The sequence below is a fragment of the Leptosomus discolor genome, chromosome 6, assembly GCF_034619465.1.
Source record: "Leptosomus discolor isolate bLepDis1 chromosome 6, bLepDis1.hap2, whole genome shotgun sequence".
NCBI classification, from domain to species: Eukaryota; Metazoa; Chordata; class Aves; order Leptosomiformes; family Leptosomidae; genus Leptosomus; species Leptosomus discolor.
In genome coordinates, this window is record NC_141396.1 from 67,088,546 (window position 1) to 67,113,030 (window position 24,485).

At 51.4% G+C, this 24,485-nt stretch overlaps 1 protein-coding gene across 1 annotated transcript in view; it reads right to left on the reverse strand.

The window, feature by feature from the left end:
* Positions 1-24,485, reverse strand: part of MAP4 (microtubule associated protein 4) — a 105,746-nt gene that overhangs the window by 5,267 nt on the left and 75,994 nt on the right. Inside the window, exons 12-20 of the mRNA XM_086467368.1 lie at positions 20,060-20,160; positions 18,931-19,143; positions 17,308-17,488; positions 13,695-13,754; positions 13,213-13,535; positions 10,776-10,904; positions 9,134-9,226; positions 4,392-4,473; positions 2,328-2,440 (exon numbers count right to left, since the gene is read on the reverse strand). Coding sequence (XP_086323494.1) covers positions 2,328-2,440; positions 4,392-4,473; positions 9,134-9,226; positions 10,776-10,904; positions 13,213-13,535; positions 13,695-13,754; positions 17,308-17,488; positions 18,931-19,143; positions 20,060-20,160 — 1,295 coding nt within the window. The remainder of the gene's footprint in view (positions 1-2,327; positions 2,441-4,391; positions 4,474-9,133; positions 9,227-10,775; positions 10,905-13,212; positions 13,536-13,694; positions 13,755-17,307; positions 17,489-18,930; positions 19,144-20,059; positions 20,161-24,485) is intronic.

The window sequence follows — 24,485 nt, forward strand, 5'->3', positions numbered from 1 at the left end:
GGAGGACAACCGAGGCAAAGGCAGGCCAAGGGACGCTGAGAGGAGCAAAGCTCCGTTATCTGGGGACACGTTTCTATACCAGGCCCAAACAATGCCCAGTGGATCCCAAACTGGGAAGGCCAAGCTTGCACAAAGGGCCTCAGCGTCACTTGACGCCGGACGATCAACTGGGAGCGGAGCCTTTAGAGAAGACCCCGTCCTGGTCTGCTCTCCCCCCGCAGCTGGTCACCCCCGCCGGCGTCACCAGCTTTGGGAGACGAGCTACGTCCTGCTGCCGCTAGAGCAGGGACTAACGCTGGTGGGAGCCTGCCGAGAGCCACGCAGAGCTGCTTGGAAAGAGACGCCACCGGCACTGCCGGGCACGGCAAGCAGAGAACACGGCATGCTGGGCCAGCCCAGCTCCGGGAAGGAGCAACCCCGTCCAGCCAGGACCATCTCCCGGCTGCCTCGTTCCGTAGGGAGGAGTACGGGCAGGGGGCGGCAGCCTCCAGGCCAGAGCAGCTGGGCTCCGACCCCGCGTCCTCGCCCCACAAGGGCTGACCCACGGCAATAAGGCTCCTCGCTCTCCTCCAGCCCACGGCAGGCCCTCGCCCTGCAGCCCGGGCGGCGAGGCGAGGCGCCGGCTCCCGACCTGCTCGCTCGGCCAGCGGCAAAACCCCCCGGCCTTCCTTCTGGGGTGCGAGTTCCCACCCAAGAGCTGACAGCAACACAGATCTAGGTGCTTCTGCAGGGGCTACGGGGGCCTGGAGGACCCCCACACCCCCCAAGAGGCACGGAGGGGAGCTGAGCGAGAGCAGCCAGCCCCTGAATTGCCTCTGCTCTTGACGACAGAGCCGGCCGAGGCCTGTGGGATGCAAGAGGGAAAGGATTTGGTCTCTGCATTGCCAGGCTAAAGGCTAGAGCCCCAAAAATACTGGATGAGAGTGTCATCGACAGGGACTCTTCGCACCCATGAAGATGGCGGAAAAATACTAAAAAAAAAAATTAAAATAAAATCAGACTAATTCTGAACAGGTAAGATTTTAGAACTTCAATGAAAAGCCTAGTTACCAGCAAAGAGCACCAGTATAGGGACTGGGCGCTCCAGTAAACTGGAACAGCCCGGCGCTGGCACAGAAAGCTCTCTATCCCCACCAACACACCAGCAGCTTCTCTAGCTCCTCTCAGCTTTTCACCGCGCCCTGATTTGCCCGATTTGCCCGGCTGAAGTTTACATAAAGGACTGGAGATAGGAGAGCCCTGATGTGTCCCCAGCAAATATTCTGGCAGGCCCCTCCTGCCTGGTTTTAATGGGGATGATTAAGCACATACTGAATATACTTGTGAATTCTGCTGCATGATCTGCTCTTTAGGACAGGGATTATTTCTTTCGAATTCACTCGGCGTTCCACACAATGGCTCAACCCGGCTGAACTCTAAACCCTTCCACAACACAAAAGTGCTCAGACAAAACAAGGCTGGGACAACCGAGGGAACTCAGGGCTTAGAAGGGGTCTCTTCTCCTCCAGCTCTCTGTCCTGCTGGGGGCAAAGACCAAGTCGTATTTTAGCAGCCCTGATGCCGGAGCACCGGATTGTTTTCTCCGCTTCCAGAGCTACCAGCCAATTCAGAAGCAGCGGGGTTTCACATAAAAGCTGGTGACTACCTCAACATAATCCCCAGCCCCGCTCTAATCGTTACGTGGCATGATAGGTCAAGCCCACGCATCCATCACTCGGCCATTCAAGCGGGGGTAACGTCCCTCCCGCGAGCACAGCTGCCGCATGGCTGCAGCGAGACCTGCCGTCTGCCGAGCCGAGGCTGGGGGCAGTTCGGGTTCTCACGGGGAGAAGCGCTGAGTCACGGCAACGAGGGCCTGACCATCTTTTCTCCTCCTCGCACAGAGGGCCTTTGGGCTGGGCTGCAGCGCACGGTGGGGGCCAAAGTGCTCCCCGGAGCCGCAAGGTGCCGTCTCCCAGCACAGAGCCCTTTGGCCTCACCAGCTTTACCGGGGGTAAAAAAAAAAAAAAAGAGGGGGGGGAAAGGGCCACAGGCAGCTTCTCCGGTGGGCTCAGAGCTTACGGAGCGATCCCTGCTCTCGGATTCTTAGAGGAAGGACGTTCGGGCAGCACGAGCTAGCAGGGAGCCCTTCAGGCCGGCCACTGAGGCGGTTCACAGCTCTCTCCTTTTCGACCCGTACGTACTCCTGGGCTTCCCGACAGAGGCCACAGAAATAGGTACATGGCTACGAAAGGCTGAAGGTGGAGAAGCTGCACTACTACAAGCACGACAAGGAGAAGGACCAAATTTAAACCCTACCCTGACGGGCCAGAGCTTGCTGCACCCACCTTCACAGTTCCTCCTGCTGGCAAGTGTCCCACGTTGTCCAGGGAACCCACTTTGGCTTGGGCCTTCTCCTTGAAGTTCAGCTTCTGGTTCTCAATTTTGACATCTCCGCCCCCTAGAACAGGACGGTGCAGGGGAGAGTGCATGAGCGCCTGCGGAACAGCCCCACACGAGACGTGAGCCCTTCCCAGCCCCACCGAGGAACCACCGGGGACCCAGTGTGCTTCGGAGGAGGGACAGGACCACGTAACACATTTGTGTTCGAGTCCCTCTCCAGTTCAGGTTCAGTCTCAAAACTGGTGAGATCAAAGTCAGTGATTTCCACCCGCACAGGCCAAGCACCACCGCGAGCAAGCCGGGCTGCACGGCACAGCCCCGGCGGTGCCCTCGGGTGGGCAACGCCATGCGCCCGGACAGACGGGCTGACGATACCCTCGACGCTGCCTCGCCCGAGCTGCTCGTGAACCTGCCTCCCCCAGCAGAGGGGTGCGACGCCTCTTCCACCCGCTGCCACACCGGCGTGGCCGGGACGGCCAACGCCAGCTGCCCGCTCCTCTCCGCGGCCCCGGCCAAGGTCTCTGCCAGCTCACGTGCCGGGACACGTCCCGCTCCTTTGCGCTCCCTGCCTGCCCTTGCTCGTTACCGGCTCCCACTCCTGCCCCGTCTGACTGCCGGGACCGAGAGCTGCCCGGGCGCAGCCCCACGTGCCGCCGCCTGAGCTCCTCCGGAGGCAGCCGTGCAGGCAGGAGAAGCCAAGTGTGGGAACCGGATGGGCACCAGGTTCAGGAGAACCCGAGGGTCAGAAAAACAACTGCACGTTTCCAGCAAGAGTTTCCTGGGGTTAGAATACTGCAGAGGCCATCAACACCTAAGACTACATGTGCAGTCCGTGGTCCCGGCGGTTTCTCAAAAGCCCGAAGTATGGCTAAGCACAGCTTTGCTTCCCAGCGGCATCACTGAAGACTCAGTCCTCAGCACTTCGGGAGCCTGGCATGGCCAATGATGGAAGCCAACCGATTCGGTCTAACGGAATCGGTTAAAACATCTGACCACAGACAATTCTGGATGGATTACTCTGCTTTCATCAGCCCTGGACAAGAGCCGTTATTGTCACGCACAGCTTGTTATGACAGAGCATTGAATAAACAGAGGTCGTGGTTGTGGCACCACGTTCTCAAAGCGGGAGCACGTTTTGAGGCACTGAAGCGTGGTGCTCGGTGTGTAAGGTTGAACTGCTTTCAACCAGAACGGGTGCAGGAAACTCCCAGGAGCAGACAAAGACAAGCTTGTCGTGTCTGTGTTCAGCTTTCCTCAGCGAACTTTGTCCCCTGTGCGCGGACGTTCGAGGGCCGGGAGCTGTCCTGTGCAGATAACCGGCCTCGGACACAGACAAACCAGGCAGTGAACTGACCGCACTTCAGGGTGTGACACAGGGACAGCTCAAACAATCTGCCAGCAGCCACGGCACCTGGAACTCGAGACCGGCCCGTGCTCCAGCGGAGCGGTGGGCTGGTCACCGCTTGGGTGACAAACCCAAGATTTGCAGGGATTCACGCAGAGTAATTGCCGTGTTCTCAGTGCAGAGCAAATAATTCCTGAGATGGTCATTAAAGAGCCAAAAGTGCTTTATAGAAGACAGGAGCCGCTACTGCACTGAAGGCTAAAAAAGCCCTTGTATCTGCTTTGAAGAACTGGAGGGAAGTTACTTCATCCTTCCACGGCACACACAAGTTCAGAGAGCCCCAAAGCCCGCTGTACGCACGGATGAAGCTTCCAGACTCCTGGAATGGTCATGGCAAGTATCCACTTTTTTTTTTCCTCCAAATAGGGAGGGGAAAAAAAAGAGAACTGAGTCAAAGCAGTGGATTGTCTTCACAGGCAAGGTGAAATCCCACCTCTCCTAATCCCTTCTCCGCTCACAAAGCCACCACGAATTGCTACAGCAGCTAGACAGCACTGCTAGAAAGCAACAAAGCTCTTGAACTATGTCAGCCGCAATCCAGGGCTGTATTTAAACGACTTGCAATATCTACAGACAAATCATGAGGAAATGGTAAAATTTCTACCTGGCTTATGCTTGATATTTGCTTTAGAGCCACACTTCGAGGACACTTTGGAAAGGTCAACCTTCTTGTTCTGGATCTGCACCTAAGGAGGCAAAAAGAAACAACTCAACACAGAGAAACGTTTCCTGTGAGTCTGGAGGCCGATGCGCCACCTCAACCGTCAGGTCACGCCTCGGGAACCGTATTTGCACGGTGACTCCCCAGCCACTGTGTGCCCAACGCCACAGCCGGCTCTAGCGCTACTTGAAGGCCGGCACCAGCCAGAAGGGGTTAATGGGAGCAGAGAGAAACCGAGACCAGATGAAACTAAGGTGGACGGCAGCCAGGAACGGGAGTCTTGGGTTCCTGGCACATCCATGGAACACAGAAGCGCTTGGGAGAGGGACCACGAAAAGCCGATCCCATTGCCATGATCCCCAGACTGCTTCCGCCCCGCGCCGGCTCTGCCTCCAAAGACGCGGGCCATCGCCTGGGCAGCTCCGGGCAGCCACCAGGACAGAGGTCACCTTGCTGTAGGGCCAGAGACGAGCCACCAGCTCCAACTCTTCCTCTCTACCACCTTCAACGTGGCCCATGTCCAACCGTCAGGCTGGGTCTGCAGCCCCCTCACAGCGGTCTGTGCTCCCTGCCGAGGGCAGGGCACCGGGAAGGATTGTCGTGCCCGGGTGGAACAAACTGCTGGAAGAAGCTATCCTTCTCACAGCCAGCACACTGGGAGCAGGGACATACATCCCACTATTATCTCCTTTCATTCTACCAGTGACCCGATACTGGCAACAAAACCTTCAATGAAAAACCGTACGGCGATGCAGTCACGAAATCATGAGATATTCATGACTCAGGAACGACCTTCCAAGTCAATCAGCCAAATATTCTAGCACAGTGTTCGTGGGCATCAGTTTGAATTTGGGCAGAAGCATCTTCTCTGGGGTAGGACAAAGGTGGAGCCAAAAGGTCACAGTTTTAGGTGGTTTTGCTCAAAAAATATTTCATCTCCGACACCTGGATGCAGTGCATCGTACAGAGCCCCATTTCTGACATCCTGAACATTCCTCCTGCGGCTCCAGGTGGATGAAAAATTCCCCTACTCCAGAATGAACTTTTTGTCTAACCACCTGGAGATCTTTCATTTCAGGCAAACATAGGATAACCTGTACTGGAAGGAACATCTGGTCATCTGTCTAACCCCCTACTCCTCTGACCTGATAACCTTCCACGGGAAAAATCTGGGGGCTGTTGGCAGTGACGTTCAGAGGATCACCTCTCCAGTCGTGTCAGCGACCACCAGCCGACCCCAACGTGCACAGAAAGTTCTGCTATACACTGTCTCGCTGAGAAAATGTAAAAAAATCTTTCTTTTTGCACATGGTAAGAGTTCATTCACTTACCAGCTCCCCTCAAAGCTTACTGAGAATTATCACGACCATTTGCAATACATCTTTCTCAGGAAGCATGAATCCTCCCGGTACTTGTGAAGAGGGATGAGTCAAAGCCCTGACGTCTTGTTTGCCCAGGATGAGAAGAGCAGCACAGTTCAGCCTCCTGCTGCGCTGTTCCATGTTCATGCACCCTGACTCAGTGACACCAGGCACTCCAAAAAACTGGGATCATGGCTACCGAATTTTGGCACGGGAATAAAGCTAAATTTATTTCACAAAATGTGTTTTAAAATACTAATGTTTGTTACCAGCCGGGGTAGACATACCCAGTCACGCCTCCTCGTGATTCCACCTGGAGATCCAAACAGTTACCCCCACACGGAAGTGTATTTCTTGTAGGATTTCTGACAGTAGTTGATTCCAGTTTGCAATGGGAGCCATGTTTGAGGGGCTGGGCTTGCCTTCTTCGAGCCAAAGACTCTGGTGCCGGAAATAAACTTTAGATCCGAAAGCCTGAGACAAAGGCTGAGACGGGAAGTGTGATCCTCATCTCTTGTTAGATTTTCTGTCTCTGACCATTTCCCAAGCCATCTGAACAGATCAAGCCAAAGGGCAGAGAAACACGTGTACATCCCAAATCACCCTGTGAAATCTCCAGCAACAGGGACACTACCCGCACGCTGTAAAATCTCGCTCTTTACCGTGCCTTTCTTCAAAAGGAGAGGGGGAAAACACTAAAGCACAACAAAAGCTTTTACCCAGGAAACCCAACTGCCTTTGTGTCGAGATATTTCTGGCAAATACAACGTGAGTAGGAACAACATCTGCTGCTTTTGATCACGCCTCCTTGGGTATCTTGGAGGGGAGGAGAAGTTATCTCCGTGCGCAGAAGGCAAAACGGGTACCCAAGCGGAGCGCACCAGCTAGGAGCCACTTTGCTTAGGTGGGATGTCCACTGCTTCTACCAGAGCAACCCTGAAGCTGAATCACAGCTCGCTACTAACCACAGCTCTTGTGCACAGGATTCCTAAAAGCTTGAACTGGAGCCACAGACTAGAACAACGGCCTGTCCAGCCGTCCCCATCAGCAGCGTGAACGGAACACCGGGAAGTCATCCACCAGGAGTGACCATCGTAACCATCTGAACAAGAAAACATCTTGGGAGAGGACGCTAACAGTACAGTGCCCCGACGGCAGCGAGCAGATGCCAAGCGAATAACAGGAAATGCTTTTACAGTTAGCCAGACGGCCACTGCGGCTCATCTGCTCACACCGGTACTGGCCATGCTGGGTTTGGGGGCGTTGGGTGGCTGGGAGCGACTGCCCGAGGCTGGTTTGGGGCCATTTGGAACCTGGAAATCAGCAGCACTTCATTCTCTGTTCTCAAAGCAAAAAGCTTCAGTAGTTGAGCAAGGAGGAGAACTGCAGTGGTAAAAGGAGAGTGTGGAAGAAGAGAAAAAGAAAGCAGGCACGCGCTTGTCCCGAGAGCTGGGAACGTCCTCGGGACAGGACAGTAGAGAGGAAAGGACAGGTCTGGGGACTCATTAGAAGAAAGAATAGTTCACTAATGTAGTTAGTCAAGCAAGAAAAATACACCCCACCCCAATTTAATTCTCATTTCTGTTGGCCTCAAAAAAAGGAAAAGTATGAGTGAGACCCGTTGTCCACTAACAGGCTATACAAGGCACGAGTGGCAAAATTCAAGTGCCTTCTGAAACACGGCTCCTCCGAGGGCACCAACAGCGGAGTTACAACAGCTGCCCTTCAACAGCACCGCCGCGGGGCCTTCTGCCACGGAGCACCGGCTACGCCTCGACAGTCTGCCCCGAGCTGGGGCGGCAAAACCGGATGCAATACGTGGCAGGAACAGAAACGTGCACAGCTGAAAAAGTCTCAGGAGGGCACCTAACTGACGTGATGGTCTCAACCTCAGTTTTGCTTTCTACGGCGCAGAGAATCCTCCTGCACGAGCGTTTCCGCGGGAGGCTCCACGCACAGCCGTACGCGCTCCTGCAGCCGCTGGGTAGGAACGGCAAACCCCACCGCTGCTGGGCACCCCCAAACTGGGAGGCACGGAGGGCAGCAGGGACGTGTGTCCAGAGCCTCCCAAGGGGAAGCTCAGCTTAGTGAGGTGGACACTGCAGGAGCGACTTCAACGTCTGTCTCTTACCATCCTGGCAACCAACCTGCAGGGAAGGGGTTTGCAAGAACCCGGATTTGGCTGCAGCTTGCAAAGATTTAAGGAAGAATTGGCCAGTAAAGGTTCAGCCAGCTGGACAGCCACCCAGGTGTGTCCCAGGAAGAGCGGCGGTGGCGGCTGGCACCGCAGTCAGCACAAACATCTGTACCCGCTGAACCAGACGTCACACAGAACACACCGACAGAAGCCACCGTAAGCCTGGCCCCAGAAGCTGAGCGTCTGCAGGGAGTTTCCCTGACGCTGGCTCTCAGGCACTGGGCACGGAGAGAGCAGCAGGAGATGGGCCAGCTGGACACCGCTCCTCAGGAACCCGGCGTATTTCAACACCAACGGAACAAGCTTCCTTGGGCTGAAGCACTTCAAGTGTCTCTCTGAAACCACCCAACCTGTGCAGTTCGGCAAACCATCCCCAGCACACACAGCCCAGCGCAGGTTCGTTAGGGCAGTACAGGGTTGCCCACAAGGAAACAAGCCTCCCAAACCACAGTCACGTTTTCAAAAAGCTTTAGTATCCAGATAGTTAACCTGGGTTTTTTGCCAGACACTTTCAGGATATAATAGTCCAAACCAAGTACACAAACATTACAAGATTAGCCTTCTGCTTTAATAAGCTCAACTCTGCTGCCAGAGATACCAGTAGCCTTTAAATTTAGAAATTAATCGCTGCTCAAAGATTAAGTCCCAGAGTCTTTTCCTCCTCCTTTTTCAAAGTCTCCCTCCTTGTGAGAAGTGGAATTAGTCAGGCTCAGGCTCGCTCTAGTACCCAGTGAGGGGTAACAGGCACTTAGAGGCCACAATTCATTTCCTCTGAAAAATCAGGCGTCTAAACCCGGTCAGAGGACCGATGAGGGAATCCACGGTGAGCTAACTCCTGGGGTCAGTGATGTGCACATCCGACATTTGGTCGTGAACACCCCGTAAACCATGCGAGAAACAGGGCAGGTGCCTTTGTAGGGCTGTGAAACAAAACACACATGTTCAACCTAGCATCCCATGGGTGGGGTGGGGGGGGTGTGTAATTCTCCAGCCTACGTTACTTCCAGAAGCCCTGAAACTTTGCCACACCTTTCTGCCTGAAACACAGCATTCTTGAGACTGACATATAAAAAACATAGTACAAGAGGAGTTAGTAGAAAGACAGCTTGCCCAGAGCCCATACTTACATTCCCACCTCCAGGGACATGCTTAATATTGTCCTTGGAACCACACTTGGACTGAACATGGCTGTAGTTCGCTTTTTTGGAGACTATCTGGACCTGGAATGTTACAGAATGGAAAACAACACAAGGGAAGAGGACTGGTTAGAGTTGTCATACGGCAGGCTGGAGCAGCTGCTCTAACACGGTGGATAAACAAGGAGTCGTGTTAAACTCAATCCAACTTTAGTATTAGGTGTGAAAGCAACTGAGGAGGAGAGTGAGGAAAAAAAAAAGTGAAGGAAACAAGAGGCTGCACAGACAGTGTTAGTGCGAGAGCGCAGGCGCTGCCGGGAAGAGCGCTCCGCCCCGGCTCTACGGGCTGGCGGCGCCGGGCAGCGCCTGCCTGCCAGAAAGGCCGGGTTCATCTACGGCCCCCCTGAAGCCTCCTGGGAGCTCTCTGGGGAGAGCTGCCCCAGAGCAGGGGGAACCAGCTCAGCTGCCTCCTCCCTCCACGGCTCGGGGCCGCGGGGCCACCACTTCCAACCACGCCGCGAACTGCTCAGCGTCTGCCCTTTCCTCCCATTTGCCTGGACTGGCTCCAGCCCTGAGCAACGTCTTTCAGAACCTCTGGGCAGTAAAGCCCCGTCGGAGAAACAATTCTGCTGGTGAAGGTTGTCAAACCTTCAGTTAAACTTTACCAGACAAGCCTTACGTTAATTGAATTGTTTCTCCTTCAAACTAAGCTGACTCAGACTTTTTCAAAGCACAAAAGGAGCGCGCTAAGTGAGCTTCTACTCACAAAGGTGGTAACCCGGCTAGAGTAACAGGCCCGTGTTTACAAAGGTTAGTTACGACACGTGTTTAGTCTGGGAGTTATTTAACACAGCACAAAACGTGGCAGAAGCTGTATCCTACTTTCTAGAGAGAGGTGATAAATTCGAAGCACAAAAGGAACCACCAGACCATTCTCATTTTAGCAGGCTTCCAAAAGCTCCTCAGCCAGTTCAGAAAGACTGGATTCAGGGCAACAGCAGCTCGGAAAACGCACCGTGCCATGGAAGTGTGGAGCGGTCAACTGACTTCTCCAGAGGTACAAACCCCGCGTCCGTTCATTAACGGGCTCGGCCTGACAACAGCTCTGCAGGCTCTCCCGCCTCGCCCCCCCCGCCCTCGGGCTGAACTGCCACGTCACACAGCTTCGGAGTGACCCCTCAAACGGTGACCGCCCAACGCAGCGAGTTCTGCTACAAGTGGCTCGGCCATGCGGCAGGAAGGGTGTGGAGTCCTTCACGGTCCGCCCCCCGCCGCAGCGCCGAACTGAAGCGCGCTCTCCCGCGGCACAAGCAGTGCCGGGTACGAAGGACTGGTCTTAAGGGAAACCTCCGACTCAAAGGTAAGCCTGTCCACCCAGAAGGGGAAATGGGAGGACTCGGCTCTGAAACATTCACATTTACAGCAGGCACGGGAGAGATACCTACGACAGTGATCTCTGAGTGTTTTTAACTGAGAACAACTCAGGGTTTACAAGAAAGAATTGGAAGAGTGACTGTGCAAGGAACAGTGACACTGACAGGAGAAAGCAGAAGAGTTGAAGAGAAGGGAAAGTGACTCAAAATGGAAATGTTTTCCTTCATCTCCCACAGAGAAAAGTCTGAAATAAACTCACTTTCCCATTGGGCTGTTTTGGGGCACCCTCTTTTGATACGGTTGTTTTAGTAGTAGCCATTTTAGAGACTGCATTGGGCTCAGACTTTCGTGCAGCAGCGGCTGATTCTGGCTTTTTCTCTACTTTCCCCTAGATGGAGACAAATGGACGATTTCAACCAGCAAAAGCAAAAGTGTGGGCAGGAGAGTATGGGAACACAAACTACCAGATAAACGCAGCGGAGCAGATGACCCAGGAGAACTTCTTACGTGCTGTAATTGTCAGGCAAAGTATAATCCCACGCCCAGGAACAATAAAACTAAGGGGGTGGAGGGGAAGCAACCTCCCTCAGACACGGAGTGAAACAGGCACCCTGGGGTCATAAAGCAATAATTTAAAGTTCTCCATTTCTCAAACAGCTCGTAGGTGCCCTTCATCGGTGTCTCACCACTTCCCCAGCGGTCACGATGGCAGGTCCCCAAGTGACCCCAGTACATTACACTGTGCCAAAACATGACGCCCAGTCTTTTAGTCGCCCGACAGCAGCGCAGGACCAGCTCCTTCACACAGAGGACTTCACACAGATCTTAGAGGCAAACGCATCCACTGCTGATTTGCTTTGTCTTCGCGCTCTAAGAGCTCTGCTGGATACAGAGACACCGCGCTCCCGTTGCGGATTTCTCACCCCCACGCTGGTTTGACTCAGGCTTTGAGAGCAACAGCTGATTTAGTTTTTAACTAAGCAGGTGCAGGTGAGCCTAGCTAATCCGGCCAGACAGAAAACGGAATGAAAATTCACAGGTTTTAGCAAAATCCAGCAACTACCCGAGAATATCCATTCTCCTGCTAATCTAGGTCCAGATCAGTGCAGCAGAACCTGCATTTTGGGAGGGGGCTTAGTGTAAATCCTGTATTTCACTGACCTACCAGCAACAGAACAGGAAACAAAACCAAGCCCAGCGCTCCTACGGCGCTCTCAGAGTCTAGAAACATTTCAGCATAAATAAGACTACAAAAAGGGCAATTTTCTTAAAAGTACAATTGTTAGGATTTAACAATTCTATGAAAATACTTAGAAAATAAAGGACAGTACAATTAAATGTAAAAATAAATTCCCTTAAACCGACACAACAACCCTGTAAGCTAAGCAGCTCTGCAATCCTCAGGACCCCAGCACAGTTTAAAACAGCAGAACAATCTCACGTGTCCTTTACGAGCAGAAGGCAGAAAGCTTTCTGAACTTCTGTTTGGTTTCGAGCTACAATATCCAGTGCATTACAGGGTCACCCTCCTGGCTCGCCTCAAAATTCTTCAGCAGGCTTGGTTTGTCATTCCCACAAACTGTTTTGGGGAGGGGAAGTTTGTCCTCTAGCCCTCGAAGCCCTGAGGACTGTCCTATGATGTTGTACAACGAAGATGCTCTTAACTCTGAAGAACAAATCCATGCCGTATCGACGCTGTCTGTGACACACCACACCACAGCCCGAGCGTGCCCTTGACTTTAATGTGCCTGAGAGGAGATCAAGGCTTCCAGCATGAAACATGTTCTCTTGGCATCAGATTAAAGTTCTGTGCCGAGCTATTCGTTACCGCAGACCTGCAGCACAGATAAGTGGGCAGATTTGTTCCACTTGGTGGAAATCGAAGCCCTCCGACTACAGGCAAGCTGCTAGCGCACTTGGCCAGGCAAAGATGGGGGTATCTGTTATACAATACCCAGTGAAGGGTTTATGTTTATGCAGATCCACAGAATTATTTAAACCCTCAGGAGAGGGCTACAGGTACATCCCCAAAGCTTTACCGTTTACACGGTAGATACTCAAAATGAAGGTGTAATTTAAGGCCATTACTGACTGCGACCTCAAGTTATAGCCACGCACCCGCTTTTCCCTACAGCGCATTCAGCACTACCCTCTCCTCTTCTTGTGGCACCAGGGGCAGCCAAAGCACAGCATGTGTTGCCCCGTTTCATCCCGGCTTTCGGCCTGACAAGCTCAACAAAGTCCCCGTTCCTAGACCTGGGAAAGGTGCTGTGGACCTTGCTCCTGAATCCAGATTTCCTGCATCGTAGTGCGTTATTCCACCTTCTGCACCATTCAGCAGACTCAATTCCTCTATGCAAAGGCAAAGTTTTGGAATATAGACAAGGCTTTGAGCTTTCAATGCCAACTCGTTTCTCTGTCAGGGCGTACGACAGAAAAACAGACCCGGAGTTTTGCCTCCCTGTACGTACGCCAGTAAACACCACGAGGGCTCTTAGGGTGGATTCCTTCTGTACGCTGCTACCACTGCCTCGTTAATGCCTTGTGCATAAACCAAGAACCCAAAGAGGAGCTCTGCAGAGCATAAATGAGAAGAGCAGTGAGGACACAGCCACCAAAATTAGCAAAGAGCACCCCTAACGCTTAAGAGCTACTGTTCCAAAGCGCATATTGTTACCAAGTTTGAGGAGACTCACCTTTCCTCCACCAGGCTGATGCTTAATGTTATCTGTTGATCCGATTTTGGAACGTACATTTTTCAGATCTGGAGCAGAAACGCTGCTGGTCGGGCGAGGTGGCTTGGAAACAGTGCTGGCTTTAGTCGGAGCCTTCGCAGTTGGTTTTTTAGCATCTGCTGTCGGGGCTGAGGTTGTGGTGGGTTTGGTTGCGGCAGGCTTGGTTTTGGGACGACTGGTGGCTACTCCAGGTAAGGTAGGTGCGCTGGAGGCGGTGGTAGAAGGAGTGGTGGCACTACTTTTTACTGCATTTCCAGTAGCGCTCTTCGGGCGGCTCAAGTCTGCTGCAATTATCACGGCAAGAGGTGGAGGGAAGCGGGAAAAAGGCGGGTCAGAGGCCATCTACACAGAACTCCTCAGAGTCCTGAAGATGCACAGCGGCCTGCTTAACGAACACAGCCCTGAACAAGGATTCGATTCAGATGGGAACTGAACAAAGTTACCTGAGGGTGACTTCGCAGAGGTCTTCTTGGCATCTGCAGGCTTTGCATCAGTCTTGATAGCTGCCCAACACAAAGCACACCGTTAGTATCTCGGAGCGGGAGCCAGTTTGCACGGGCAAGAAGCCCGGGATCCCGGCCCAGCTTCCCCTGGAGGCCAGGGGCTCTCCGCAGCTCCTCACATACCGACGGGCCTCTTCACCCACAGTGTCCATTTCTAACAGGCTGCTTGAAAGACAGCATCTCAAGAACGAGCAGCTCTGGACACCTGGCTGACATCCTCCTCCTCCTCCTCCTCCTCCTCCCAGCTAAACCCCCACAGGTTTTCCAGCACAAGGATCGATTAATCTAAAGGACCATGGTTCAACGATGCAGCACACCTGGGGTACAGTTCGCATTTTGTTTGTTCTTAAAATAACTTGCTGAATCTGCCCGCGCTCACAAAGATTATTTTAATCCTGACCCAATTTCAATTCTTAAGAAAACCAAATAGCAAAAGCAAACCCACATTTGTCCATCTATAACCTTGGTTGTATGGCTAGATCAGTTCAACCCATGCCAATTTTCTTGCACAGACACTATTGCACGTATTTTGGTCCCTACTGTAATTGTACAAAACCAAAAATCAATCACTAAACTGAACTGCGCCTTTGGGCAACCACCAGTGCTCATGACCTGATTACATTCCACACAGACAGAGGACGGCCTAAACCAGGAATGCATCGGTATTTCTCAAAGCAGAAGAACACCACGCATTAAAACCAAACACTATACGGAAAAAAAAAAACCCAGCCTAAGTTAGGAACGATGAAAACCTCCATCTTCTAATATTTAATTTCCACTCACAGACTTAGATTTTGAGATGAACTCAAGCAGCTGGCAGGGCATTTTATGGAATACCAATACAGAAAAGAGCACGTGAAAGAGGCAGATAACCACAGGCCAAGTTAGTCTGGATCATTCCATCCTGACTTTGCTAAAAGCATTCAATTAAACACCACAGAGAAGATACGAGCTAATGAGATGAAACACATTCGGGTAATTTAATAAGGCCTAAGGGACAGATATATAATTAACACCAAACCCTTCAAAAATGGTCCCACCAAAGCAACCTCATCTCATGCCTTGAGACCACAACTTTAATGGGGAAACTGTATGGACAGACCAGACTTGGTTTTATATAAAGGCAAGAGGACCAATATGTTACTTTAATCTATAAAGAGATGTTATTTCTACTCGTGTCAGTGGGCAGCCAAACGCTGGAACACTTCTGTCTGTGTTATTAGCATGTGATATTGAAAAGCCAGAGAATGATAAAGCTGGGAAAATGGTCTATAATGACAGCCAAGGACTTTGATCTTTTTCTGATCAGAAAGACAGAGGTGTGCTCTTGTACAAACACAAAAGCCATTTTCATAGGGAGGGGAAAAAAAATTTAAAAAAACAAACTAAAGAAGATAATAGTGAAGCACCACATAACCCGTGGCTCTCATTTCATAGAGGAAGTGACTGACATTTAATGCCCGAAAAAGTGAAACCACATAATTTCCAAACAAGCTGCTATACCCACATTTTTAAACAGTGAGGATGACTACACACTTGAGCAAACCACAAGGTTTCTTCCCCGTGAGGGCGGTGAGGTGCTGGCCCAGGTTGCCCAGAGCAGCCGTGGCTGCCCCCTCCCTGGCAGCGCTCAAGGCCAGGCTGGATGGGGCTGGGAGCGACCTGCTCTGGTGGGAGGTGTCCCTGCCCAGGGCAGGGGGGTGGAACCAGATGATCTTTAAGATCCCTTCCAGCCCAAACCACTGTAGGGTTCCAAGTGACAGTCTCTGTCTTTTGAACCTGAAAAGCAAGAGCAGATGTCCTCCCGAAAGCTCCTCTTTAGCCAGAAACTTCTTATCTGCCTCAGCGCTCTGTAACTAAACCGCGACCAGAAGAGATCCGGGTCTCCACCACCTGCACCCGCGGATCTCGCTGAAGTTGCACGTGCCCAACCGAAACCGAACTGCCGGCGTTCGCTCGCTGCAACCGCCCTCCAGGCCCCACAACGCTGTTCGCGCTCTGTCACACCCTTGCTTGCTCCTCTTCCCAAGCAGGACTCCCTCCTTTACCATGCACGACTCCTCTGGGCACTTCCAGATCCAGACAAAACAGCTCCAACTCCTGATGGAGTTTCTCCAGCTGACCTCATCTCTCCCTCGCCCACCCAGTTCTCACTGTACTTTGGCAATGTCCCACCACCCTCGCTGGTGCAGAAGCCTCTTCCTCTGTACATCTTGCCACTTGGAACAACCTTCCTGCATCTCTGCATCGCTGACTCCATCTCTTTTCAAATGTCATCAGAAAACACTTCTTTGTTTGTCTCTCAGTTTTGGAAGGAGAAATTAACTGAACTCATTAAAACATATTAAGCATTCTGGGCTACGGTTTGCATAAAAGACCACACAAATCGAATTCTACAAGGATGTCCGCAGGATCAGTTAAGACACACGGCTCTCGGAAAGTGCAACACCTCCCCTACACTCGCTTCATTATATGTTCCCCTAGGGCACGGAGCGTGGCATGCACCTCTAGCCTGCTCTATTTCACCATAGTTAAAACATGACTGTTCTTTTGGGAAAGACGAGTTATCAATTCACACTTCGGGACTCATAGAACAACGCAGCCAACACGTATTATTAGTTTTACGTGTTTATGGGCAGATTTTCCCCATGAGGTCTAGTCATTTGAAAAGACTTGAGAACATTTAACTGTATTTTCATCTGACGTTAAATCTCTCAAGCGCCATTAAAATGAGTGAAAGCAGTGTCTTCGAGATGCTCATATGCTGCTCGTGGTTCATGCTGACTGGGTTAAGCTCAGGGGAAGTCTCCTCTTTGGCCACAGTAGGATGCAATAGTTTTCTGATGAAGCTGATGTGATTTCAGCTCCAAATTCTTCCTGCCCTAGTAAAAAACCTGCACTTCTCTTCAACCTCTTTTTGCTTTTCAGATGCACTAGTTTAAGTCCTCCTCTGAAGATTTGCTTTTCCCAAGTTTCAAATTGGTTTTAGTGTTTATTCTAACTGTTACTATGGCAAAAGACAGAGGTAACAGCATCCTGTTTCTGAAAGCAAGCATGTCCAGTAATTGGGTTAACCCTGAACCACACAGAGCGGATCCAAGCTGGCCCTGAAGCTCATTCAGGTTTGGTTTGGAACAGGAAGCCCTGGAGAGAAAGCAGCCTGGCCTACGGTCTGTGTGCCTTGGCACGGGATCTCGTGCTGCAGTAAAAGGGTTTCAGCTACCACTAAGCTTCAAGCTGGCTCCTGCCCGACAGGTAGGGCAGCTCACACCTCTCAGAAGTGCTGGTTAACGGCAGCTGGGCCTTCTCACAAGCAGCTGCATTGGAAGGTTCTGGGTTTTTTTCCTCCGTTTGAACCTGGAGATCACAAGCCTGTTTACCAGGAGAGTCACTTTAATAAACTGACAGGATGACTTAAACACAGGAAAAAGCAGTCAGCATCCTGGAACAGGCGAGACACACACCACAGCGTGACCCAGCCGTGCTACCCGAAGAGAAACTTGCAGCTGGTGAGAAAGAGAGCCCTCCTGAAGCAAACCAAGGGAACACTTACATGTTGGCCTCTTCGGGGGAGAAGTAGCAGTATTTTTCGCAGCAGCAGCTGCAGTGACTGGCGATGCCGCCGTTGTCTTAGGAGTAGCAGGGGTGCTCCTGGCAGTGGATTTGGGAGTGGCAGATGATGATGGAGGCTTTGAAAGTGAGGTCCGCTTATCTGTGGTCTTCCCATCTGCGACCTGAAAACGAACAGGCCACGTTAAAGCCAGCGTTTCACCGACAGCCTCTTCCAAGTGTTGGCCAACAAAAAGCCTGAAGTCAACTGAAATGGTTTAAATTCTTAAAACACGTAAGCTGGGCACCGCTGAACCAGGGTAATGCAGAAGATGAAAGGTACAACTAAGGCGTGCAGGAGTGACCGGCTATATCCAGAGCACAGCCCCTGCTGAGGATCAGGATTCATCCAGGCCTGGCTCAGCGTTAGTGTGGGGAGGCCATTTCCAGACGTGAAGGAGGTTTTGACTTCTGAACGAAATGGAATACATCAGTCCATAGCAATACAGCTGGGAGAGATTTCTTCCCTCCATGGGCAGAAATGCTTCCTAAGCTACGAAGGCATTTACTTAAACACTGAGGTGTCTGTGCTTCGTTCCTCGCCTGGGAAACTACTGCGTGGCTGCCCCCGGAAAGCCGCTTGTTTGTAAACTGCCCCATCTCTTCAGTATTAACGTACTGAGTTAGTGCATTGAAACACGGGAGATGAGGTTTTGATTTCAGCAGAAAGGGACTCAGAACCATGCAAAAACTTAACAAAACCCCTGAAGACTGGTTCACAGAAGAAGTACAGGTTTACACCTGTGCTTTCACACTCTTGTTGTTCTTATTTAGTTCGTTTTAAAAGACACTCAAATGCAGTTATTTAAACTGAAATGCCCAGTAGAAATGCTAGTGTTTAAGCATCAGCTGAAAGCTTCTGAAATAGATTTTAACATTCCCTTTCAAATTTGAATTTTTCTACTGTAGAGCACCGCAAGTCAGCGTCAGGAAGATTCAAGGGACGTTTCCCGTTCTTAACGTTACATGCGGACACCCTACTTCAGCTTTACGGTGCAACACGAAGAACGGTCCACAAACCTCCTCTTACTGGAGAATTACAAACCCCCAGTATTGCCTAAGCACCCAAGGGCATGATGAGCTAGCTGTGTACAGCTTTTATACTGGCCAGACACAATCAGCGGGAAATACTGAAATCTTCAAACTGATTCTTTTCCCCTCTCAGACCTAATACGGAAGCTCCCCACTCAGTTTTCCCATGCTCTTGTCTGGATTAAGAGTTACCCTATGTTCGTAGCGTATCTATATTTAAAAACCCTCCTCCTTTAGTCACGGAAAGAAATAAAGAATTATCTTGGGTACTTCACAACAGTTCTTTAGGAAAATCGCAGACTACAGTCAAGTTTAGTTTTCTCCTCTGCAGCGACACAACCAAAAGCTTGCGACCTGCTGCCATAGGTGGGTTAATGGAAGCCGATACTGGTAACTGTGCAGCGCTGGTAACGCAGAGAATCACATTCCTGATCTCATCCTCCCGTGATTAGCACTAGAATTACGTTTTGGCAGCCGGTAAGTTAACGTGTAAATAAGTTCTTGGAGCTCCCGCACAAAAGCAACCGTTTCTTACCTTTGGTTTAGTCTCTTTTGGAGTTAAGGTGGAGGGACGTGTAGTACTGGTGGCTGGGCGTTTAGTAGTAGTGGCTGGAGTAGGACCTGCAGTAGGGCTCGTGGGTTTTTTGTTTGGGCCAGGCGTGGCAGAGGCTGGCCGCTTGGGGCTGGTAGCGGACAGGGGCCTGGCTTTCGTTGCTGCAGGCTTTGCAGAGGATGTGGATGCGGCAGGCTTTATGTTTTTTCAAAAAGCAAAATCCAGTATAAAAACAAAAAAAAAATACAACAAAAAGTAGCGCATTGTAAACCAAAACATTGAGCTGCAAGAACATAAAAGTGGTATTTTAAATGAAACACAAAAAAAAAGTCAGCTTTCTGTTTTCTGAGCGGAACAAGACCGAACTGAGGCAGCAGAAGCGGGCTGCCTTCGAAGCCCAGCGGAGCTTTGCCATCCAATTCAAATCCAAGAGGATTTTTTCCAGCAACATCTAAAGCAACAGAAGGAATCGCTGGTAAAGCTGGGATTAGTAATTGGGTGTTCCTGGCATCTCGTCCTACGTGCAATACACAGGACATTGCTTTCCAATTACATGCACACAACGGATTGCAAGCTCTAAATCCTCATCCGATCAGCTCCAGTGGTCATACGTCCACTGCCCTGGAGGGGGTGAAGAATCCCTGCCCCTACCACTGCTCTAGGAATTTGGGGTTAGATTTTGCCGAATGCTGCGAGCTTCTGAAAGCAGGTGTCTCGTGTTTTGTAAACAGCCCTAAAAGAAGAGAGTATCAGATCCTGAGCAGGATCTCTGAATGCTAATTATGATGCAAATAAATGTGCTGTAAGCAACAAGGAGGGTACCAGCGTAGCAGCAGCGTTATCATACACGTTTACTGCTTCTACACCACCGATACCAACCAGAGCATTAATTTAAACAAAGCTTACTGCACATTTATTAAATCCACTTGTGGTCACATTTGCTACAGGCCGAGTCGTTGGCAGCTTCGTGACTGGATGTCTTTGTGCCAGTACAGCGCTTCACACACGGCAGCTCAGAAAACAGAACGTGTGTTGCCACAGCTTAAGAAGCAGAAAAGCCGGCAAAGAAAAACCACGGAAGCGAAGGGGCCGAAGGTGAAACGACACCTACCTTTGTCTTCTTCTCAGGGCTGGGAGGCAGCTCTTTGTTGGGAGGTGCCGTGATATCGTTCCCTGTCACAGCTTCAGCTGGTTTGGTCTCTTCTGGTTTTGCTGGGAAGAAAAAAAAAAAAGGAAGGGAGACTTTGTAAGTTTGAGGTGTTTTGGGTTTTTTTAACGTGATGGGGTTTTTTTTAGTTTACTAGTATTCATCACAGAAGCCAGAGACAGACCTGAGCCAGTTACAGGTTGGCTATTTCTGGAAAATCTCCCCCAAACCAGAACACCTATGGGAAGAAAGATTTTCCTTGTAACAGGACAGGTTCATCCAGATGCCGTTAGTATCCGATCTCACATATTATTCCAGTGGGAAAAGACAGGCAGCAGATGAAGGAAACCTCCGGTTTAATTAAAATAAGCAAACCTTCCCATCTTTCAAGTTATTAAAATAAATTGTTGGAGTGTTAATGGTGAAGTTCTGACCCCTTCCGGGTTTTACGCTAGGACTTATCCTGAAGCAGGGCGCTGTTGCCACGCCATCCCTATCGCTAGGGCTGCTGCTTCTGGACCTTCCTGCTACCTGTGTCCACGCGTCGCCGCTCTCAGCGAGCGGGGAGGGGTCCCGGCAGCCGAAGGGAGCCAGGCTGCTAACGGGGGAGGTCGCAGGGGAAAGCAGGGACACGGAGATCTTGTTCTGACATGCGTGGATCCCACCGACCCTCGTTAGCGTGGAACCCCTCGTGCCATGCTGCTGCACGCGGTGTCTCACGGTGCGAAGCTTGGGTTCGGTCACCAGGGCTGCCCGGTTTTCACGGCGATCGCTCAGCGCTGCCCTCGCCCCCAAAGGCCGTCGCGCTGAGCGGGGACAGCGCGGACACGCGCTCTGCTCCTACCAGCGGCACAGCAGCCACCACCGCTTCCTCGTCTCCGTGTGAAAACCACTCTCTACAGCATTGCCCAGCCCCCGGCAGGGGAACGGCTGCCCTCCAAAGCGAGCTGTCCAACGGAACAGGAATTCAGGAGCAGCCCAACCAAGCTTTCTCCCTCACCCTCACAGACCCCGCAGCAGAACTGCCATCCTGCCTTGCACCACGGGACGCTTCCCCGCGAGCAGCTTTCCGGAGGCCGATTCTCAGCAGCGGCGCTGCACAACCGCACTGCCATGAGCCGTCTTCTGCTGCGGTTCCTGGGGCACCGGCATTTTATGAAGGATACGGTGCAAACGACCGTCACAAATTTATGCATCTTCCCTTGTCATCCGGGGATTAAAATAAAGCGTTCTCTGTGTTGGATGTTTCTTTTTATAACAACGCAACAGATTGTGACGCTGCGGCGCACGCTAAGGGCCCACCAGACAATAGCCTAACAATTCCAACAGCAAAAAGGTCGTTTTCCCCCTCTTTTGAAAATTACTGTTTGTATTTCACATTTTCTTGTTTGTCAGTCCTGAAGGGAGCATCCCAGCAGACAGTTCAATTCTGGTACAAACGCCACTGTTGAAACAAGCAAAATAAAGTAAAATCGTGCCCCCCGCCTGCCCCGGCGATGCTCAGCAGCAGGATGGCTTTGTTGTTGTTTGTTTTTCTGACTGCAGGACAAGTTTAGAAGCCTTTTTTTCCCCTTGCCTTGCATTAGCCTCTTCCTAGTCATTTAGCTTCCAAGTCATGCTGAACGTTTTGCAGCACCAGGTTTAGCACGCTAGGCATACAAAAAAAGACTTGTGAAGAAAGGGAAGCACCAAAATGTACAGGTTGGACCCTGGTTTTAATGCAAAATTCTTAAGAATCAGTCACATTCACCTAGAAAGCCCTTTTTTTTGTAGCTAATCTGTATTGGCTCCTCTATACTAGTTTCCTCCACTGCATTTCAACAAACCTTCCTACTCCCCCTCATTTAACCTGTCAGTTTTATCTACAGCAACACCAGAGAGAGCAATTGCTGCCGACAGTTCCCGGGTCTGTGTAACAGCCTCCTGTCCACTCACTGTGCCCTGCTCCCACGACCCCACGCCTGGGGCCGGCTTTGTTTTGAATCCTACCAGTCTCAGATACCTCCGACATCGAGGTGACTCCCCATCCGCCGGGAGTTACCTGTCACCTACTGCCGGTCGCTGTTACTTCAGCTGATTCAGCGGCAGCGTTACCCCCCTCGCTGGCCGGCAGGACCCCAGCATCCACGCAGCAACGTGAATTCGTCTGCTCAGGGAGCCCAACGCGGCTCCTCAAAAGGCCTCAACTTCCCAAGTTTCAGGACTGAAGCTCCAGCAGCTTCCATGTGTCTGAACTACTGATAAAGCAAATTTCACGTTATTTAATCAAATACGGGCTGCTACACCAGAAATTTGCAGGGAGTAACTCCAACACACAAAATTACCAGAGTACAGCAAGGCTCTACAAAACAAATCGGATTTTTTCTTTTTTAAACATAAACCAGAAGCGCAGCAGCCCCAAGCGGATGGAGCGGCGCTGCAGGACGGCACACGCAGGGGTGAAGTGAAGTGAACTTCTAGCTGTAAATAACAGCAACGACCGACCCAGGAGAGCAGGGCAGGGAGCTTCCCCGCTTCGGGGGCTGCAGGACATCACGCGGGTTCCACCTCTCCCAGCCTCTGCCGCAGCGGGGCACACAACCCCGCACACAGCCCAGGGGATGACAGAAGGAGAGCTCTGTGTTGTGCTGCCTCAATTTGAGTAACGACCCAACCTGCTCATCAGTACATTTGCTTTCATTCATCGTTTAATTATGAGGGTGCTCTCTCCTCTACAGCGCAGAGCGCTGCCTGGGAAGATTTCCTAGTTGCAGGGAATATTAGCAAAAGCTGCCAAATCTTAATCAAATTTGTTCATTAGTCTGCAAGAGTTATTTAAGAGACTTTTCAGTTGGCCTGCTCCTCCAAGCATGGCAATGAACCTCTGACAGAGATTTCAAAGACATTTTGTTGGGAGCCCTCGCGGGGGTGGCTGCTCTGCCCCGCGCGGGGCTCCTCCTCCGGCCGCCGCAGCTCCTGCACCTCGTGGTGTTCGCTGATGGAGAAAATTCAGCTCAGCTGAGTCAGCACCCAGAATTGAATTTCTCCCGGGGGAAAGGGGGACAGGGGCTTGAAGGAGAGCGGGAAGGACGTTCCAGTCTGGCATCTTCCACCAATAAACTCGGAGGCATGACCCTGCGATCAGGGTGACTTTCTGCCTGCTGCTGCTCACTGCAACGGCAGGCTGCGCCGTGCCGTTCGGTACGTCCATCCTCGACCCCGGCTTTCCACTCGGTACTCACCGAGCGTGTTTTTAACGGTGGAAATCAAACTTTTTGTACACGTCTGTTCACAATACCGCAGCACTGCTTCACAATTCGTAAGAGCAACGCTGGAAGCAATCATTTGCGTCTTAAGTGCGCAGAGAAAACAAAAGCCTCCGCGATGACAACCAAACCCCCAACCCCCAAACTCCAGAATTCTGTCTGAGGTTTTACTGACACCGATTATGACAGAGCAGGCTCATTAAGTGGTGCTTACATCCCCCTAACAGCGATACCAAGTGTCCTTCAGACACGCTCCAGCCGGCCGAAGGCAGGACGGTCGGGATTCCCGACATGCTGCGCGGAGGAGCGACCCCCGGGGTGGCCCGGCACCCCTCACACGGACACGGTGCTTCAGGTACTTCCTATTTATAACACCTGGCTGCCTCCAGACGGCTTTAGACAGAAAGGCCCGTTCTGAGAAGAACGCTGAAGAGACCACCCGGCACATCAAGGATCACGGCAACGTTCTCCTTGACAAGGTTTCCCTCTCACCTGCTGCAGGAGGGGTTTGGCACCGGCGGAGGCAGCCCTGCTGTCAGACGAGTGCCTTCTCATACAAAAATCTGCTCAAATTCAGCAACATTCTAATCCACTGAGAAAACCCCACCTCACAGTCTGAACCCTGCTGCCCACTGAAGCCTCGGGTGACTCGTGGCCGTGCTGGCCACGCTCGGTGGCCCATCTCCTAGTGCTTCCACCTGCATCCACACCGTTCCCAGCGCCAGCTCCATACAAGCCACCTCTTCAGCACAGCACTGAAGCTACGTTTGGCAAAGGCACGCTAGAGCCAGCAACAAGTTAAAAAGCATAATTTTAGAACAAATTTGTCACCAGAAACCAGAAGTTTGCCATTGCTGGATGAAGGACCTAGCAAACAGGACCGCACGGTGTTCAGATAAAACTGCGGTCAAAGGGTACAAGACTCCTAACAAACCAGCAGCGGCGATTTTTCAGAATAAATAGTAAAACTGAGATGATCTGACGCTCCAAAAAAAAGCTTCAGCTCCTCGTCAAAAACAGGATCATACTCTTCCTATGGATCTTAAAAGTTATGGAAAATATAACTCATGTTTGTCTCCTATGAGCAGAGTGAGCCATAAAAAAACCCTACTAATGAGGAAATTTATAATTCTGCCTCCAACAGC